Source organism: Sebastes umbrosus, chromosome 20 (assembly GCF_015220745.1).
Source record: "Sebastes umbrosus isolate fSebUmb1 chromosome 20, fSebUmb1.pri, whole genome shotgun sequence".
NCBI lineage: Eukaryota > Metazoa > Chordata > Actinopteri > Perciformes > Sebastidae > Sebastes > Sebastes umbrosus.
In genome coordinates this window covers 13,061,811-13,082,191 of record NC_051288.1, presented here as the reverse complement: position 1 = coordinate 13,082,191, position 20,381 = coordinate 13,061,811, and the positions used below count along the sequence as shown (strand labels likewise).

The following is a 20,381-nucleotide window of genomic DNA, read 5'->3' as shown; positions in this document are numbered from 1 at the left end:
ATGATATAGGAAAGCTAGTGTTTTCAACTAGTAGTTTCTTATTTGCGGCCACTCATGCTATATGTACCTGTGTTTGAGTGCCTCAAGGTCCAGATGTTTGTCTTCTGAATGAAATGGGATGATCTTCAGTGCTTGAGCATGCTGCTCCTCTGTGTCCTCTGACTTTTTCACCAATGAAGCCTGGACAGCGTCTCCTGGGAGAACAGTGTCCACGTCTGACCTGTGCGTCCATCAGAAACAACCAAACAACTCTGATTTTCAATACTGTAATATATAGATAATGAGGTAGATATGTTTTGATATTCCATTCATAGATTAGCAGGCGCATCGTTATGGTTACTGTCTGTATCATTGGCTGTATATTTACTGATGCTTTTCACTGACCTGTGAGTCGGTCTAAGTGGTGTGGCAGCACTCAAAGGCACAGTCAGCAGCAGCAAAACGGCTATCTCCATACCGCACTGGCCTGTGGGAGAAAAACCATGAGTGATGCTGAGGAAAACATCCCGTCCTGACCAGACTAAAAAATGATCTGTACAAATCAATATTAACCGTAATAATACAGACAGAAGATTTTGTGAAAAGAAATATCAAGAACAAAATAGCAAATACATGAATTCAGAATGAAACTTACCACCAAGAAAATCCAAAAACCTGCAGTGGCTTTTTGAGTAAACCATTCGTAGTCTCTTGCTGATTGTTTGTCTGTCACCCCTCTACACTCCTGCTCCTTTATAGTGTGATGGCAGGGTGAGGGGGTGTGTCTGGAGTGCAGTCATTATACCGTCAGAACAACTCCCACACTTGTAATTCATCAGGTATGGTGGCAGTTTTATCCTTTATTTACAATAGCTGTGATACTAACATAAACAACCTTTATACGCCACAACATTGTACTTATACTTGAGTTGACCTTGTACCTTTTGTGATGTCTACATTGATTCTTCACTCTTTGCTCCACTGACCCCCCTCATCCACATCCTCCTCCATCCCTCTCCTCCTTCACTCCACTTGCTGCTGAGCAATTGTTCCAGAAATCGGTCTTTCATTTCCATCACCTGCAGGAAGCCCGCAGAGACCAAAATAACCCCAATTCTACTCCAGGCTTTTTTTCTTTATCGCCCTATTTTTCCTGTGCCTTTTTCCCTTGAGTCACTTTTGCCGTCAACGTGTTTATTCCTGAAATGTCCTTCACACACATCCCTCCCCTCCCCCCACATACAGTGTTTTGCGAAAAACAACTTGTTGATCTTAAACCTTTCCTCAAAGATAATAAATCAGATTTTACAGTTAATCTGAGCATCCACGAATGGTTCATAGCTTTGTTAGCCCACTTATAAATGGTCACAGAAATAAGAAATTTTTCCGGTTTGGCACATGGCCACATTCTATCATCTCTCTAGGAAATCATCCCGTACTTCTCAATCTTTTAATGACACAGTTAATTCATGGTGAGTCAGTGTCACGTTTTCAACACTCTGTTTCTCCCAGCCTCTCTCTCCCTCCGCGAATCATGACTTCCCCTCTCTGCAGTCTATTGTGTACCTTTCCTGTGACGACCATCTGGGCAGGTGGTGTTGTCAAAGCAGTGCACTGAGTCATCGGTGGTGCGCGTGCACACTAGAGCGTGTTAGCAGTGAAATGATAAGTCAGTCTTGTGATTTCACAAACAATTAAGCATTGGTTTACGCCAAGTGTTGGGAAGTTCCTCTTGGAAAGTTACTACTTGCATGACGGCACGGATTGCGTGCCAAAAGAAAGTCTCTCTGTAAACCAGTTCCTGTACACCTGGTGCTGCTGCCTAGCCTTGAGAAAATTGGTGATATCTGAAAAATTCATGCACATGTTTTAAATGAAATTCAAGCTTAAATAAATGCATACCACAATACAGTAAAAGCAAACTTTGTCACCAATAAGGGCTAAAACAATAAGTCAGTTATTTGATAATTGATTTATTGTTTAAGTCATTTTTCAAGCAAAAATGATAAACATTCCCTACTTTAATTTGATGGCATCACCTTGGGCTTTATTAAATTATGATGGGCATTTTGTTTTGACTATTTTCTGACAAATTTAAAAGAAATTATGAATCCATATGGAGAATATATGTAATTGCCACATTTGTTAATTAATTAAAGATCCCCTCCAGACATTTTTTTAGAAATATGAAATTACTCTGCATTGAATTATAATTTGTTTCTTTTTTTGTTAAATTGTCTTAAAATGACATCTCCTTGTTCCTCATTGAAATATCCAGAATCTATTAATATGTAAATATTTGGCAACACTTTACTTTAACCCCCCCTATTTAACATTCAGAAGCACTTAAACATTCAATTAATGGTTTATGACATATAGGGCTGCACAATATCAGATTTTCACGACACAATTATTGTGTCTATAAGAATTCACAATAAAAAATAATAATGCTGTTTATTCAACACATCACATCAAGACACCCACAAATGTACCCCCCCATCTCCCTCTGTCCACAATCTTCATTCAAAGCTACCCAAAAATTAAATAAACAATAACAGCGACAATAAAATGAACAAAGACATTATTTAGTAAACCAAGTAAATAAATATTCTAAACACAGAATAATAATGATAATAATAATTAAAAAGAAAAAAAGAATAGAAAAAAGGGACATAAATAAATCTAAAATAACTAAATTAATCTTTAACTTGCATTTTGTCTCTTTTTTGGCAAATGAATTACACTCAAACTACGATTATAGGGAGGTGGAGAGAGAGAGAGTCCGTAACCATATCTGTATATTTACTGTATATGAAAGGATTTAAGAGGCGCTGGATTATTTACACGATATTATCATATGTTTATAATTAATATGATATTTAATTTTTTAAATCTCACGGTTACCTTCAATACGGGTATATCGCGACACCCCTAATGAAATGCAAACCTACACTCTTACAAAAACATAAAGATCCATACTCATATTCATACTCCAAAACAGATACCCTTTAAAGTGGATTAACCCTTGAAAGCTGCAGAGGTCAGTTGAGTTCGGGGCTACATGCAGTTTATAGTGTCCCAGCCATTATGATGTCTAGTCATGATGTTAGTCTGTGTCAGGATGACTAAAGCAGGTAGTCCCGGATTGCACACGTCCATGGCAATGGTTGTTTTCTTCCTCTGGTTTCAGAGGTCACTGAGATGTCATCAGTTTCTCGTAGCTCTGACTTGTTGATATCCTACATCTCAAGTGTCTAATCCATCTTGAAGGATTATGCATCTACTTCCATGAGACCCCTTTATCGGGACTCCTCTGACTTTTCTCCCGCTCTCGCTGACGTAGCGTGCATCCTGTTGTTGTAAGCCTGCGACCACCAGCCGGCCACTTCGGCCTCCCGGCCCTGTTTCCTCTACCCACTGGGCACAAGAGTGAGCATCCTGCCAGGAAAGCCTGTCATTCACTCGCATATCATCTTCTCACGGAGTTCATCTTTCAGGGCACTCGAGACGCTTTGCAGCAAGTGTGTGAACTTGTACTTTATCTTTACAGTACACCGTGTACGACAGGTGGAAGTAGGGTAGCCACATTGAAAACAAGAACAGCTGTTTTACTAGATATAAAATGTGAATTTGAGCAATATTTTTGCTGTCATCCCTTACTGCAGATTATTTTCTGTTACGGCTGATCTCATGTTGGCACCATTTATAGTTTATGAGTAGAGTAACAAGTTTACTTTCATCCATCCACCCATTATCTTTAACTGCCTATCCTATTCAGGGTAGCAGGGGGGCTGGAGCCGATCCCAGCTGACATTGAGCGAAGGCACAGGGCTGACACATAGAGACAGACAACCGTTCATACTCACATTCACACATACGGTCAACAATTTACCTAACCTGCATGTCTTTGGACTGTTAAAGAAGCCAGAGAACCCGGAGAAAACCCACGCTAACACAGGGAGAACATGAAACTCCACACAGAAGGGCCCTGAGCCCTCTTGCTGTGAGGCAGCAGTGCTAACCACTGCACCACCGGCAAGGTTGGATTGACTCAACCATGAAAATAGCCCCATCTTGTGGGACTAGACACAAACAGCTTTTTAATACTGTACATTATGTCATTCACTGTACCTTTTTTATTTACATGATGGAATGATTTTGCTCAGTAAAAACACACATTTTAAGCTGTATAAGCTATCAGCTGAGAAATATTGATGTTTTTTCAAGTTCATCTTAGCCGTCAAAAGCTCCATTGGGGTTATGCAACAGCTAGAGAGGCGTGATAAAAAAATGAAATCTTAATGGTTATTTCAGTAATTCCCATGCTATTAAGAGATTTGAGTGAGAGAGTGTGTTAAAGCTGGACACAGAGAGAGAGAGATGTGCAGCACAAGTTCTGGAAAATCTGTAGGTTAGAGGGTCAACACTGCGAGATATAAGCTTAGAGTCCATTAGTGGATTATAACCATAACCCCACGCCATGGCTCCTGCATCTCTCTTGGATTAAAGAGAGAGAGAGAGAGACAGAGAGAGAGAGCATGCTAAGTGCATGAGGGTAACTGGAAAGCAAGTGAATTGAGCAAATTCAAAGGCAGAGCGTTATATACTGAGCGTACGTGGACTGAGAAACACTGGGAGGCAAGCTGAAGTAAAGCCGGCGCGGTGACAGCACTTTGGGTTGGCAGACCTACGGTATATTATCTTATAATATACTTATCTTATATCACCTGGCTGATTAAGTGAATTGCACAAGGTAAGTTTAGACAAAGGTATGGAGTTAAACTCTTGTAATCTGTCTCACAGTCTTTTTTATGTGTATAGAATACATCTCAGTGTGGACAATTGTCATGTTAAAGATACAGATTTAGCTTTCATTAGCCATGAAGCATCTAAAAATCTGTCATTTCTGCTTTTTAATGTCATATTTATTGGCTTAAATTTACACATTCTGGGTGAATAACAAACCAAATGTGGGTTTTTTTTTTTGTCACTATGTGTGTGTGTAATCAAGCATAACTTCTGTCAGCCACCATCTTCATCATTATTGTTGTGTAACTTTAATTTTGTTATGGCCTGAATGATTATTCCTCGTGCACGCAGGAAGCATGGACGTGGACCTGGAGGGGATTATCCAGTGCATCAAGCAGGGGGATGAGAACGGTGTTCAGATACAGCTGCAGGAGTTCAACAAAGAGGTAACAACACACAGAGGCTCCCACGTTGTTGTGTCTGGATGATACACTGCTGCTTACACAGTTATTATGTCATCATTTCTCTCCTACAGTACGCCCAGTGCTTCTTCTTTGATTCAGAGGAGAGGGACCGGAGGAAAGTAAGTTAGTTTATGAGATAGAAAGTGTCACGTCCCTGTCCTACCTGTGTTATTTAAAATTCACCTTTACTTAACCCCCTCTCAACCCCATCTCCTCCATCTCATCCACTCCTCCCCACCCCCACTCCACAGTCTTGTCTGTGATTAGTAATTGTGCTGTATCAGTTATTCCTGATCCTCTCTCCCTGCATGCTCAGGCAGATTGAGCCCAGGCAGGAGTGATTGAATAACCAACATACTGTTTGTTAATCTATTCAACGCTTACAGCTCTGTCATTTACAGCCATTGAACAACAGGTCTAGGGGTCTAAGGCCAAAAGTAGCTTCTTAATAAGAATGAAATCATCTGACCAACAAATAATAATTATAATGATAATAAATAGATAATAATAATACAATATCCTATCTATATAGCTATCTGATGAATGTAATTTTAATTGAAATCCATTACATTTAATTTAATCGTATTTAATGTAATTTGTCATGTAAATTTAAGAATTTGAGTTAATTAAATATTTGATTTAATTCCTTTTTAATTTAATTTATTATTTAATTATTGATTAAATTTAATTTTAATATAATTTTATTTGATTGTTTTTTAATTAAATTTCAGTCATTTCACACAAGTTGATTTTTATTTGATTTGATATTTAATCAAAGTTTTGATTTTATTTAATTTGAGTTAATATATTTTAATTTTTTAATTTAACTTAATGCATTTTTAAATTTGATTTATAATTCTATTTTGATGATTTATTTTATTTTATTTTTTTTTATCAAATTTTATCCAATCTAGTTTTTTTTCACACTCTTATGTATTGATAAATATTTTATTTCAGATTCACTGACATAGACGTGTCAATCACTGTAGACATAGTGAGTAAATTATTTTAGAAACATTATGTCATCCATAGCAACTGGGTCAACCCCGCCCCTTGTCTTAGTTCAGGAAGTTTCTCTCAGCAGCTTTATGAATAGCGCTTAAGAATAAACTCTTTGGCAGGATGGTTAGAACTCCTAATGTTTACATACGACACTTTGTGTAATATGGCCCCTGTTTCACAGTGGTGACACAAATATGTACTGATATTATTTTCTCTCTCTTCTGCTGCGTTGCTCACTGAAATCCAACTGAAATCCTAAAGCAAAGGAAACTAGAAGAGGTACAGTGCTGCAGCAGTTTGGAAATAATGTTCAAGTATTGCTTTTGTTTCATTTCAATTCATAAACTGTAGTTGATCCTGTTTGTTCTTTGTCTTGCTGTTTCAGTTCAGGAAGAATAAAGTGAGGGACTGCGCTGATTCTGACTCCGACTGTGACGAGTATGACCAGGAGGATCGAGGCCTCATCCTCAGACAGGTGCCTGTCACTGTCACTGTCACTTCCTGCTTGCCCAGATGTTGTTTTTTTTGAAGAATGTTTAACTAAATGTCTATTTTTCTGTTCCTGTCCTCAGAATTTGGCTGTTGTCCTGATGAGGTTCATAAGAACAGGAGTCAAATGTCGTCTGTTGAGAGTATCTCTGCGCACCCTGAGAATCCTCTCCAGAGATAAAAAGGTCCTGGGCCCCTTGGTGACCGACAGCGCTCTCCTGACGCTGGCCAAACTAGCCGGGCTGACCACAAGTGATGCAACCGACGAATCCAGCGACCCTGACTCTGACTTCTACGATAACATCATCGCTTCTCTCGCCGAGGCCAAAGTGTTGCACAGTCGCACCGACGAGGACGAGGGCGAAGACCAAAACGAAGTGTGCTTCGACGAGGACACCAAGAGCGACATCAGCGGCGATCTGGACAGCATCAGCTGGTCTGGCAGCCACAGGACCAGCATCAACGAAATGCACCAGGGCAGCACCCATCACAAGGAGCTGGAGAGAGGGAGAAAGGACCGCAGGGAGAGCAAGATTGAGGCGGAGGAAGAGGAGGAGGGGAGCGCGTCAGGAGAGGAGGCACAGAGAAAAGAGGCCATGAAGGTGTTGTGTAATGTGGTGTACAACAGCACCTGGGCGCAGGAGAGGTTCAGTGGTCTCAGGTGGGCGCAGACATAAACATGCACACAATCCCAAATAAACACAGCTGTTGGCTTTGTAACTTGCATCTCTGCGTCCATTTAGCTGTTTTTCCCTGCATATAATGCTCAAATGAGGACAGTCTTGATTCATTCTTGGGTATTTCCAGTTGTGTATGGCTAATTTCAGTGACACTATTATTCTCACTTGTCATAACCTTCAGTTGGCATAACCTCTTGTCATTTTCTCCATCAGTCTCATGAATGGCCTCACAGAGCGTCTGTCCTCCGGCGTTAGTGGCTCGTCTCCCTCCAGTGTTCAGTTCTACGAACTTCGCCTCATGTTCCTCATCACTGCCCTACGGCGAGAGCTCAGCACTCAGCTTCATAAGGTAACACAACATCCCTTATTTATTCTAATATTGATATAAACAGATTCATGTTCTGGCTTCCTTCCTGCTCTCACACTCATTATGTTGCTCTTCCCAGGAGGGAGGCGTGTCCATCTTCACAGCAGCTCTGGAGAGCTGCCTGGAGGTCCAGTGGAAGGACCAGTACGAGTGTGTGGTGGACCCAGCAGCACCACCCATCTCACTGGAAGTCTCTCAGCGCGTCATAGAGATCCTCAAAATCCTCTTCAACATCACCTACAGCTCCCACAGGAAGGAGCCAAGTGAGGTCAGCGACTATGAGTCCATAATAAACCTGTCAGCCATAAGGTGAAATGTTAGGAAATAAAAAAATAACTTCTGTACCTACCGTGTGTTTTCTCCTCCCTCAGGATGATGCAGCTCTCTACCGACACCTGGTGGCGATCCTGCGTCTCTGCATGATGAGGAAATGTTTGATTTCGGACGACACTGATGAATTGCAGGGGTGAGCATGAAGTGAGGTCGGATAGAAAGAAGTGGAAGAAGTACTCAGATTACTTAAGTAAAAGTAGTAATACCACAGTGTAGAAATACTTTCTTACAAGTAAAAGTCCTGCATTCAAAAGTATTAAAGGATCAGCTTTAAAAGTACCAAAAGTAAAAGCACACGTTATGCAGAATGGCCCATTTCAGAATCATATATATTACTGGATTATAATTATTGATGCAATAATGTGTAATTTACATTACTTAAATGTTGCAGCTGGTAAAGTTTGAGCTGATTTTCATTACCTTATAAACTGCCCTGTAGCTTAATTTATACTCAAGTACAGGTACCTCAAAATTGTACTTAATTATAGTACTTGAGTAAATGTGCCTAGTTACCTTCCACGTCTGGGAAACTACAGTGACAAACATCATCAATCATCATCAATATGATGCTGTTGTGAGTGGTGCAGGTGGGCCTGAATGCAGACATGGACTGTAAGTGGAGAGATATGAAGGGTTTATTGTAGAACCGGTGGCGAATGGGTGAACTTAGCTGAATCAGGCAGGCTGATGGGAATGCAAGCGTGGCTGGAGTGAGAGCTCGGGGTAATGGTGTGGCAGGCAGGTTGATACGACGGAGGTTAAATGATCCTGGAAATAGAAGGTAAGGTCAAAGGGATGAAGATGAAGCAAATACAGACTCTGATTACACAAAACAGAGTAGCCAAGAGCGATTAACTACCACGTGGTTGCCACAACAATCTGGCAATAAGTGACTGGAGAGCCGGGGTGGATAAACTGCATAGTGATGAGCTTGATGGAAGGCAGGTGTGGGTAATCAGCAGTACTGGCAGCCAGGAGGGAGCCAAGGGAGGAGCGCCACTCCCAGGCTACACACAAGGGAGGGGAAAAAAGAAAACACAAGAAAACTCAGGGAAACACAAGGAAAACCCGGAATCACGGCCAAGACTGTGACGGATGCAGTTGCATTTAAAGTTGCTGGTGTCACACTTTTATTTCTTTAAATAATTTCATGCATCATTCTATCTCTCAATTTAACTTTCAAATGAGCTCTATTGGCATAAATGTCAAAATACAATGTTGTCAAAATGATCTGGATACTATGGTGTATAATCACTGTTTACAGCAATACAATACAGGTATAAACACGGTAAATAAGGGAAATGTAATCTTTATTATTATAGCCTTTCTGACAAATACATTTTAAAAATAATAATAGTTATTGTTGACATCAAATTATATTTGTAAATGAATGGAAAAGAGAGCTTTAATACAACATTTTAATGATCAGTTTTTAATGTATATGTGAGGTGGAAACACCTTCAACTCTACCCTCCATTTCCATTATGAAATCCATTTAAATCCAACTTTAATCCAACTTTAATCCCAGGTTGTAAAACTCTCGTTTGGTCCCTGAATCTCACTTTCATAAAGAAGCCTTGTTTTGATATTATTATTTAAAGTAATAATCATTAATCTATAAAAAATAATCAGTAAATATATCTATATTTGACATAATACTTGCCTACTCGCTTAAGGCTTATTATGTAAAGAATAGTGTAATGTTTAATTTTGATCACAGCTTTATCTGTAGTATATGTTTGTATTTTTACGACCTATCTATTTATATATTAATCCACCATGCCAAAGTAAACCAAATGCCTCTGTGCTCTCCATTATGGACTCTTCCTCTCTGCTCCTGTGATCTGGTCTCAATCCCACAGTCACACAGTCAACCTGCTGTCGGCGCTGCCTCTCCAGTGTCTCGATGTGATGCTGACGGTGCCTCCGGAGCCCGGCTCCAAGCAGTGCCAGGGGGTCAACATGGACTGTGTCCACACCCTGGTGCTGTTCATGGAACGACGCCTGGAGTTGGTGAGGGAGCAAGCTTAGTGGTCAAGCTAAAATTAAGAGTTTGTGCCTAAAAATAGTTTAAAAGTGCGATACTGAAATAACCTGAGAGTCTCCTTTTACTTCTCAGGGTGAAAAGATGAAAGAGAAGCTGACACCGATCCTCAATCTGCTGACAGAGAGCTGCAGGGCCCACAGAGAAACACGCCACTACATCAGGAAACATGTAATACCCCCCAAAAAACATGACACCTCTGAGGAAGCCTCTCACAATATTTGGTTTATATTTGAAACTAGTACGTTCAACACAACTGAAATTATAATGTACCCCCGTCTTTTAGATCCTGCCTCCTCTGAGAGACGCATCACACCTGCCCGAGGAAGGCTCCACGGTGAAGAGTCGTCTGATCCGTCTCATGACTCACCTGGATACAGACCTCAAACACTGCGCTGCTGACCTCATCTTTGTCCTCTGCAAGGAAAACGGTAAGACTGCGAATCATCCCATTTAAACTGTATTTGATCCAAGCTCTCCCAATGTTTCTAAATATTGTCTTATTTATAATTCATGACGATTGTGGTGAAGCCAAAGACAATTTTCCACATCATGAAGTTTCTAATTAACATCTCTCTCCATATTTGGAAACCATGGGCTCTCCACTAGAATTTAAAATACATTTCAGTGGTTTTGGAGCAATGCTGGGGTGTCTAATTTTCATCTCTTATTTTATGTACATAGCTAACACACGTTATTAAAAATATGTGAAAAAATAAATGTTTTTCGTCAACATTGATTTTTGTGCTTCCTCTCCACCAATCATCGCCCTCTCTTCTTCTTCTTCTTCTTCTTCTTCCAGTGGGCCGTTTTGTCAAGTACACCGGCTACGGCAACGCAGCGGGCCTGCTGGTCACCAGGGGTCTGTTGGGCGGCCAGAGGACCGCGCCCTCCGACACCCACTACTCCAGCGACTCCGACTCGGACACCGAGGAGTACCGGCAGGTCAGAGACCGCATCAACCCGGTGACGGGGCGGGTGGAGGCGGAGCAGCCGGACCCCATGGAGGGCATGTCGGAGGAGGAGAAGGAGGAGGAGGCCAGGAGGCTCATCATGCTCTTCAGCAAGCTGTCCAGGTCAGTGAAGTAACTCATACAGATACGGCATCTCTTATCAACGACTTTTCACCAGTGGTGTTAAACATATAGCAGAGTCATACGTGTTAATACTGATTCATAAATTGTTGTTTTACAGAGACAGCATTATCCAGCCGGTGGGAGTGGATTCTGAGGGGAAACTGGTCCCAATATCGGGAATGAGGGAAAACTCGTCTGGGTCAGAGAATGACGGAGAAGCAGAGGAAGGAGAGAAGAACTGAAACATGTCAAATGTTTTGTTTTGTGTCCCATTTCTAACGTTTGACAGTATATGTGTTGTCAATGTATGGACGACATGAAAACAAAGTGCGCCATTCTGAAACTAAACAAACTTAAGGAAGGATATAAAAAGCTTTTCTTTATTTCTTCTTCTTTGTATTCAGACTTATAATATAGAGCAGCTATAAGGTCACACTGGTTTGAGTTGAATTGATAGTAGATCGTAAGAAGGAACTGATTTCATGACAATATTGTCCAATATTTTAATAAAGTCTTGACAGCGTATACTGATATTGCGTGTATTTCACTGCACAGTTTCATTGGTTAGCCTTAAATAGAAGGTGTATGTTTGGCAGATTGTGCTACAACTGTCTCGTGATACGAGATCAAAAACATTTAAACTGATTCCAGATGCTCTGATCACATCTGTACTGTTAAATCCATTTACACTCCAGTTTGATTGTAGCTTTGGTTGAACAGTTGAGTTCAAGGCTTTACTATTACTAGAGAGTTACTGTTTACCTCTTGAGCTGAGTGATGGAGCTCTTTAATTAAGCTCCAGAAAGCAGCATCTTAGAAATGTGGGTTCATTTCTCAGAAACACTAGCACCAATAATATCACTGAGGTAAAAAAAAAAAACAGTCTCATTATTTCTTGTAAAAAATACCAAAGTGTAAATGAACTTAAAAGCACATATTTATGTTTAAACATGGTACAAATTGCACCTTTGTTCAGTGCCAGCAAATCCAACACAAGACTAATTATTAATACAACTGTTATTACCTGATCTATTCTATTGGGTTTAGAATCAAGATATAAAACGTTCATAAAACATGTACACGTTATTATTGCTGAGATGTCAAGGTTAAGGATGACAAAAGAAGGGTGAACAATGAGTTTCTTCAGGCACAGCACAGTGCGTCAGTACAGCTCCATCATCTCTTCGAGGGACATCTGCAGCTCCACAGACTGCAGGGAGGAGGCGCCGCCTCCGACAGCCATGTTCTTAAGTAACTCCATTGAAGTCAGGACCACCTGAGACAATATAAAAAAAGAAAAAAAAAAGCAGGGAGCAGAAAGTCAGATGCAATGACAAGATTGACAAGAGCGAGATGGCAAATTTGAGCTTGACAGAAGCCATGGCGTTTGAGAACGCGTCAAGCTGCTTTCTCCAAAGTCACTTTTTTTTTTATAAGCTTTTCATTTCTCAGCATGCACTCCTCTGGAGAGGCTCGGGAGCAGAAAAACCTTTTACACCCGAGGGGATCAGCTGTCACCAGGCGGTATTCAGGCTTTGTTCTCTCAGTGCTTTTAATCAATACTGAGACAAAATTGCCTCTTGAGAAGTGCTGTTGACTACAGCTCCCTTCAGTGGGCAATTTTGGGGGTTTGATCACTCATGAAATTTGATAGAGGTATGTGCAGCAAGAAAAAACTGAAATACTAGCTTTAAGGTCTGTGTGGAGCACAACACTGTCTGTGCCTTTTAATAATTCAGAGGTACTCTCACCTCCACTGTGATGAGTTTCTTCTCCCAAGGCCTGTTGCCTGGGTCAGGCCACTTCTCCCCGAGACAGAAGAACAGGGAGCAGGGAGGGCAGTCTCTCCCCTCAATGAAGTCCAATATCCCTGGAGGGAAAAGGACAATCAATCACTAAATCAAACCAACATGCAAGATAAAGCACGTTTTCACACGTACGCTGACAAAAAGATAGACAATTGTTCCTTTCGCCCACCTCGCACAAAGTCCTTGAAGTGGTACAGCGGTTGAGGCTGCAGTTTAGAAATCTCTTGCGGCTGTCTGCTCCTGTCAAACTTGGAGAAGCTCCAAAACGCTTTGATTTCACCCCGTCGCAGGCCGTAGACCACGCGGCCCGATACCCCAATGTCCAAACCGTCGCCCAGCTTGTCAAGGATGCGTTGGGTCAGATTGGCTTGGGTTTGATCCAGCATGACTCCAGGACTCGGCAGAGAGACCAGGGACAGGCCGGACTCTTGATCCACGACTGTCCCGATGAGTTCGGGCCTGATGTGAAGACATTTAGTCATTAGATTTCAAGTTGAAAGGCAGGTTATATTCCCTGCAGAGCCTTGACAACATTAAAGGTACAGTGTGTAGGATTTGGCAGCTTCTAGTGGTGTGGTTGCAGATTGCAACCAACTGAGTTGCATCTAACTGGCTCCTGAATCCAACTACATACCAAGTGGTATCAGTTTTCTTATCTCTCACTCTTGGCAAAAAAAGTGAATAGTGTGCTTCCCAAAATTTCAAACTATTCCTTTAACTGTGACAGTCAATTTGAAGCTAAACTGTGGACATTGAACATTTTCACGACAGCTTTATTGCGATGTTACCTGTAGACTAAGCGGATCCCAACCTCATTCTCGACCATCTGCTCGGACACCTTCACCCCTCTGTAGTACACTGTTATCCTGAACTGAGTCCCTATGGAGTCAGAAAGAGGAGAAGCATATGAGAAAAGGCGTTTAACAGCTCTATATATTGACAATCCACATTGTTTTAATGAAGATATTAGATGTTTATATTCAGTGAAGGGGGTCTGTGTAAAATCCACATTTCCTTTTTACGGTAACATCCGTCAACTTACTGAAATTGTCTCCATCACTGGTCTTGGTCATGGTGTGTAGGAACTGCTCCGCCAACTGCCCATCATAGGCCCCTCCTCCAGCTCCCTCCATTGGAGGTGGCGGTTGCTCAGGCAACCCAGCTTCCCCGACTGCACCCTCAAACGTTACTGGATACTGCTGTTGCCCAGGCAACGGGTGTCCACCAATCGCAACCTGGTTCTGGAGCTGCTGTTGCTCAGGAGGATGCTCAAAGCCTGCGGTGTCCTCTGTGGAAAAAGTTGGGGAAACTGAAAAAAAAAAGTGTTTCTAGTAAAGTACCTAGTTGTTTTCTGCTCACACTGCAGCAGCGAGGAGGAAGTTTACCTGCTTCAGGGCCGATGTTCAGGCCCTTCAGACACTCCTGGAGGATATCCTGGCTGGCAGAGGAATCTGCTGGCAAATAGGAGTTAGTTCAGAAAAATTCAGGGAAGGTGATTCCATATTACTAATTATAAAAAATAACTACAATTTCTGTGAAAGTAAATTTACCTTCTAATTTCAACATTTTTATTTATGCGTGTATAATGTAAAAAGGGCACTACAATTGGTATTGGAAAAAAAGGTACACAACACCAAGGGAATTTAAGGATGACAGAGATAGGAAAAAACTAGATCAATTAAAGTATATAAATAAAAAAAATTAATTAAATAAAATTAATATATAAATACCTTAAAATAAAAAAATATATATAATAAAATGAAATAATAATACAAAAAAATAAATAATAATAATAACAATAATAGTAATCTTCTGAGATACATAATAAATAGTCCCTTACCTGCAAAGAGAGTGTCGTCTGGAAGATAGAGACAGTCCTCAAAGCATGGGACGACCTGGCTCTAAGATATCACACATCTGAATGAGTTCACATGCAATCATATAATTACACAGCATATTACTTCCCGCATTCCTACAAAGCGCAGTTGCTTACATCTTGTATAGGAAGGTGAAATTCCTCAAACAAATCCAGGTCGTCTTGGTCCTGGGATCCGGCAGTAGAGCTAGCTTTGAGAGTGAAAGCACAGAGCTTAGTTAACATCTGCAGCTTGTTATCTTTTAATCATTTATTCTCATCAGAAACACCTCTTTAATCTTATAATCCCCTTTACAAATGGTATTGGCTCCGTATTTGCATATTACCATGACACATCTCAACCAGAGAAATGTAAATCCAGACATAAATGTATGTAATATAGATGGTAATGTGATCAGATACAGTGCCTTCAGTAAGTATTCAGACCCCTTCACTTTTTCACATTTTGTTATGTTGCAGCCTTATGCTAAAATCAATAAAATTACTTTTTTCCCTCATCAATCTACACGCAATACACCACAATGACAAAGTTGAAACAGATTTTTAGAAATTTTTGCAAATTTATTAAAAAGGAAAAACTGAAATATCACATTGACATAAGTATTCAGAACCTTTACTCAGTATTGAGTTGAAGCAACTTTGGCAGCGATTACAGCATCGAGTCTTCTTGGGTATGACGCGACAAGCTTTGCACACCTGGATTTGGGGAGTTTCTGCCATTCTTCTCTGCAGATCCTGTCAAGCTCTGTCAGATTGGATGGGGACCGTCGGTGGACAGACATTTTCAGGTCTCTCCAGAGATGTTTGATTGGGTTCAAGTCTGGGCTCTGGCTGGGCCACTCAAGGACATTCACAGAGTTGTCCATAAGCCACTCCTGCGTTGTCTTGGCTGTGTGCTTAGGGTCATTGTCCTGTTGCAAGGTGAACCTTCGGCCCAGTCTGAGGTCGTGAGCGCTCTGGACCAGGTTTTCATTAAGAATATCTCTGTACTTTGCTCCGTGCAGTTTTCCCTCAACCCTGACCAGTCACCCAGTCCCTGCCGCTGAAAAACACCCCCAAAGCATGATACTGCCACCACCATGCTTCACCGTTGGGATGGTATTGGGCAGGTGATTAGATGTGCCTGGATTCCTCCAGACATAACGCTTAGAATTGAGGCCAAACAGTTCAATCTTGGTTTCATCAGACCAGACAATCTTGTTTCTCACAGTCTGAGTGTGCTTTAGGTGCCTTTTTGCAAACTCCAAGCGGGCTTTCATGTCCGTCTGGCCACTCTGCCATTAAGCCCAGATCGGTGGAGTGTTGCAGTGATGGTTGTCCTACTGGAAGTTTCTCCCATCTCCACACAGGATCTCTGGAGCTCAGTCAGAGTGACCATCGGGTTCTTGGTCACCTCCCTTACCAAGGCCTTTCTCCCCCGACTGCTCAGTTTGGCCGGGCGGCCAGCTCTAGTGAGAGTCCTGGTTGTTCCAAACTTCTTCCATTTAAGAATTATGGAGGCCACTGTGCTCTTGGGGACCTTCAATGCTGCAGCGTTTTTTTGTAGCCTTCCCCAGATCTGTGCCTCGACACAATCCTGTCTCTGAGCTCTGTAGGCAGTTCCTTCGACCTCATGGTTTGGTTTTTGCTCTGATATGCACCGTCAGCTGTGAGACCTTATATAGACAGGTGTGTGCCTTTCCAAACCATGTCCAATCAATTGAATTTACCACTGGTGGACTCCAGTCAAGGTGGAGAAACATCTCAAAGATGATCGAGGGAAATGGGAGGCACCTGAGCTAAATTTCAAGTGTCATAGCAAAGGGTCTGAATACTTAAGTAAATGTGATATTTCAGTTTTTCCTTTTTAATAAATATGCAAACATTTCTAAAATTCTGTTTCCACTTTGTCATTGTGGTGTATTGCGTGTAGATTGATGAGGAAAAAAAGTAATTTTATCGATTTTAGCATAAGGCTGCAACATAACAAAATGTAAAAAAAAATTTGAAGGGGTCTGAATACTTTCTGAAGGCACTGTATGTGCTGTATGTGGCCACCCTGATAGAAAGGTGATTTCTTAGTACAGTTCATCAGTTATTTTTTTAACTTGCCTGGTATCCACTACAATAAAGGGACCCCAAATGGTGATAGTCTACGGACGCCTTGGTGGATCCTCACCTCCTGATGCTGACTCTTCCGGCCAGCGAAACACTTTATGGGGGTTAGCAGCGTCGTTCTTGTTGTCAGAGACCATTTTGGAGCCTTTGGCTCGGAGGGCGCTGCGGAAGTTCCTCTTCCAGACTGAGGAGTCTCCGTGGGCCCGGCCGTTGCCACTCACCTCTGCCCAGGCCTGCAGGGAAGACACAGAAATACACCATATGAACAGACTAATACATGATGGATTCCTTTAAATTGCCGTCACTTTGTAGAACACCATGAGGCGCAGGTTATGTCTAATTCATATATATGATTACTTTACCTTAAAGATGAGGATGTCATCGTCGGAGGAGTCCTGTCTTAAAGCGTGTTTCCAGGGGATGGAGAACTCTGTCCGCTCCGGGTTTGTCCAGAGGACACCGGGATACCTGCCACTGTCAATCTGGCTCCGCAGCCACGGCAAGAGCAGCGGTTTAGACATTTCTGGAGGAGCAAGAAAAAAATGTCACATTAACAGTGTCATCAAGGCTCCATTTGGCATCCCTGATCACCAGTAACATGATTCCCAGATAGTCTATAATCATCTATAATAGAAGGAATCTAATGTTGTTTTTTTATTTAAGATTAGTTTTGTTATAATATCTGAATAATATCTATTAAATTTCAAACCCAGATGCCTGTCCAAATGAGTGTTTTATATAGTCTTGTAGCTATCACTGTGCAGAGTGCCTCACACTGAATGAAACAGTGAAAAACAGAAAGGACTACTTAATATTGGTGGAAGAACCATAATTATTCATATGTATTTATAGGTTAATATTAATTAATTATTAGAGTGTGCAGGTCCATCTTAAAATATTATTTTAGCCTGTAGAGGGCGCTATTTAGTCATTTTACAACCAGATAAAAATGTAATCAACAAATAGTAAAAGGTAAAAGGGAGTAAATTAAAATACAAAAGCAACATAACATGTTTTTTTGCATGTTTGGATGAACTGTTTATTGAAATGTAGAAAAATATATTTCTAATGCATGTATAAGTTATTAGAATGAGGAATTACTCTTTCTGTCTTTTCCCCACTTAATTATAACATTTTAATAATTTAATAAGAAATAATAAGCAGCACACAGTATCTGAGCATCAACAGCCTGGTTTCTGCAGTTGTAAAAATCTGCTTCCATTGGCAACTTCTGAATTGTGAGAGAAAGAGGAAGCAGGAGGAAGCAGGCAGATTGGAGGCCAGGTGGTTCTGTGACCAAAAATACTCTAATATGTGTGCAAAAAAAATTAAATTACTCAAAAACACTTAAGTTATTACAGTAAATTATATGCTGAAAAACACTTCCTTACAAAGAATCAAAATATTAATATTGGTTCAGTAATTTAATGATTGTATTGTTGCATTTAAAGTCAAATTAAATAAGTTATAAAAGTGGAAATACTCAAGTACAACCAAGCCAAGTCTGAAATTGAATACAGCATGTAGTATATTTCATATATTGGGTATATATAGTGACTTTCCCTCTCTCTATAGATTTACATGACTTGCATATTTGTTTACAGGTTTAATGGATGCAAACAACAGATTTAAAGTCACCTGAAACATGTAAACACTGATAGTATGACAACTCTCCTACCTGCAGTGATGAGGCTTCAGCAAGGTGCGTGTTGCGTTCAGGTGCAGTCGTTTTGAGGGTAAAAAGGCAGAAATACGATGCTGGATAACACTTGTAGGTAGGTATTGTATGAACACGAGCTGTGTGACGAAGTGTCATTCAATCCCAACTTCTGTAATTCTTTAAATACCGTCAAGGAGTCCGCCTGGTTTCTGATCTAATGAGGTCTTCTCGGGAAACTCCGAGTCGTTCAGTTTCGTTTTCCTGATATGACGTCAGCGAGAACGTCATACCAGCTGGGCCCGCTAGGCGGGGTCAAACACACACACACACACACACGATTATATTCCTATACTTGTGAGGACCCTTAAGGACATAATACTCTATACACCAAAGTCATTTTTTTTATATACTTTATTTTTTCCCTTTTTTCGAGGTTGTTTTCATATATGCAATTTACAGTTCGTAATTACAATAGTTTATAAAACAATTTTTTTAAGTAGTTGAGCTTATAGACAAACTCATTAAGTACACTAGAGAAAATAACTTCAACATTCAAAATTGAAATAAAATTAAGAAAATAAATAATAATAATAATAATAATAATAATAATAATAATAATGATAATAATAATAATAATAATAATAATAATAATAATAATAATGATAAAAAGAAAGAATAGAGTTAAAAAAACAAAAAAAACAATAATAATACAAAAATAAGACAGTAATAATAAATTAAATAAACAAATAAGTTAATAGAAAATAAAAAGGGGAGGGTGGGGAGAGCGCAAATATATAGTAATATCATTAACATGGGCACACACATGCATCCTCCTTCACGTCAGATCACCTTTAAGCATATGTATATGTGCTTGCGTGTTAAACCATGTAACTATATTTTTCCTTCTGTTACACTCCATCTCTTCTCAAAAAACATCCTCCATATTCCTTATTTTGTGAATTCCCTTTTCCATAACTTTTACTTCTTGAATTACACTTTTCCATTTTATAAAATCTGGGGGTTTCGTTTTTTTCCACCCTTTTGTTATTTGCTTCAGTGTTGTGATTCGGAGTATTATAACATCTCGTGTATTTTCTATACAGCAAAGTTAAAGATATTATACTTTGCTTTTAATAATCATTGGTGTCTTATGCGTTTTTTCCACAGAAAAAAGCACATCTACTCTTCCTACCTCATTGAAAAATACAGAATTTATGAATTTGTGGGAAAAAAAATTGTTTCAAAAGCTTAACTACTGGATGCAAGATGTGTCCTACTTGACTAAAAAGTCAGTTTTCAATGTTTATTCGCTTTCCACATCATCGAGTAGGTCGCATTCTGGACCACAGTTGTGATGTCACAAATCATGCTCGTAGGTATCTTAGCAAATTATTACATCCATAAAATTATATGACTTAAAAGAATACCCTGCTTTTATACTTTTAAAGATACTGATTTAAAAAAACATTTGACTACAGTTGAAGACTTAAAACTCAAAAATTCTAAATTGGCAAAAACTATTAGATTATTTAAAATTTATTCCAATTGTTTAACAGACCCCGATTGTTTTGTTTTTATTCATCTTTTCCTTTCCTTACATTTTATTTGTTGTATAATTTATTTTATTTTTATACTGTAAAATATTTTTTCAGATTTTTTTGTAATGAAAAATGTTTTGGGATGTTTATGTAACTAACTTGTTGACCTTTGAAAATTAAGTATGGAGAAAAAAAACAAAAAAGTGCACGTCTTAAACT

The 20,381-nt window shown here is 40.0% G+C and overlaps 2 protein-coding genes across 6 annotated transcripts; one reads left to right on the top strand and one right to left on the bottom strand.

Moving 5' to 3' along the window:
* Positions 1 to 108: 108 nt before the first annotated feature.
* LOC119479291 (synembryn-A) lies at positions 109 to 11,708 on the top strand. Of its 4 annotated transcripts, XM_037754704.1 has the most exons (15): positions 187 to 240; positions 737 to 818; positions 5,080 to 5,174; positions 5,264 to 5,311; positions 6,456 to 6,473; positions 6,580 to 6,669; positions 6,767 to 7,344; positions 7,577 to 7,712; positions 7,810 to 7,998; positions 8,102 to 8,196; positions 9,926 to 10,076; positions 10,183 to 10,278; positions 10,394 to 10,538; positions 10,910 to 11,183; positions 11,302 to 11,708. In XM_037754704.1, the coding sequence occupies exons 3-15, from the start codon at positions 5,085 to 5,087 to the stop codon at positions 11,423 to 11,425; spliced, it is 2,034 nt and encodes a 677-aa protein (XP_037610632.1). In that variant the 5' UTR covers positions 187 to 240; positions 737 to 818; positions 5,080 to 5,084; the 3' UTR covers positions 11,426 to 11,708. The 4 variants fall into 4 exon arrangements, with proteins under 4 accessions (XP_037610631.1, XP_037610634.1, XP_037610632.1 ...); XM_037754703.1 differs by lacking the exon at positions 737 to 818 and having other exon boundaries at positions 109 to 240; positions 5,078 to 5,174; XM_037754705.1 differs by lacking the exons at positions 187 to 240; positions 737 to 818 and adding an exon at positions 3,963 to 4,732.
* On the bottom strand, positions 11,678 to 18,884 carry irf3 (interferon regulatory factor 3). Of its 2 annotated transcripts, none has more exons than XM_037754707.1 (11): positions 18,643 to 18,884; positions 17,327 to 17,487; positions 17,026 to 17,197; positions 14,985 to 15,058; positions 14,832 to 14,892; positions 14,377 to 14,445; positions 14,034 to 14,300; positions 13,780 to 13,870; positions 13,161 to 13,450; positions 12,935 to 13,053; positions 11,678 to 12,459 (listed from the first exon to the last, which is right to left on the bottom strand). In XM_037754707.1, the coding sequence occupies exons 2-11, from the start codon at positions 17,483 to 17,485 to the stop codon at positions 12,346 to 12,348; spliced, it is 1,416 nt and encodes a 471-aa protein (XP_037610635.1). In that variant the 5' UTR covers positions 17,486 to 17,487; positions 18,643 to 18,884; the 3' UTR covers positions 11,678 to 12,345. The 2 variants fall into 2 exon arrangements, with proteins under 2 accessions (XP_037610635.1, XP_037610636.1); XM_037754708.1 differs by having other exon boundaries at positions 14,377 to 14,442; positions 18,643 to 18,883.
* Between the last annotated feature and the right edge of the window lie 1,497 nt (positions 18,885 to 20,381).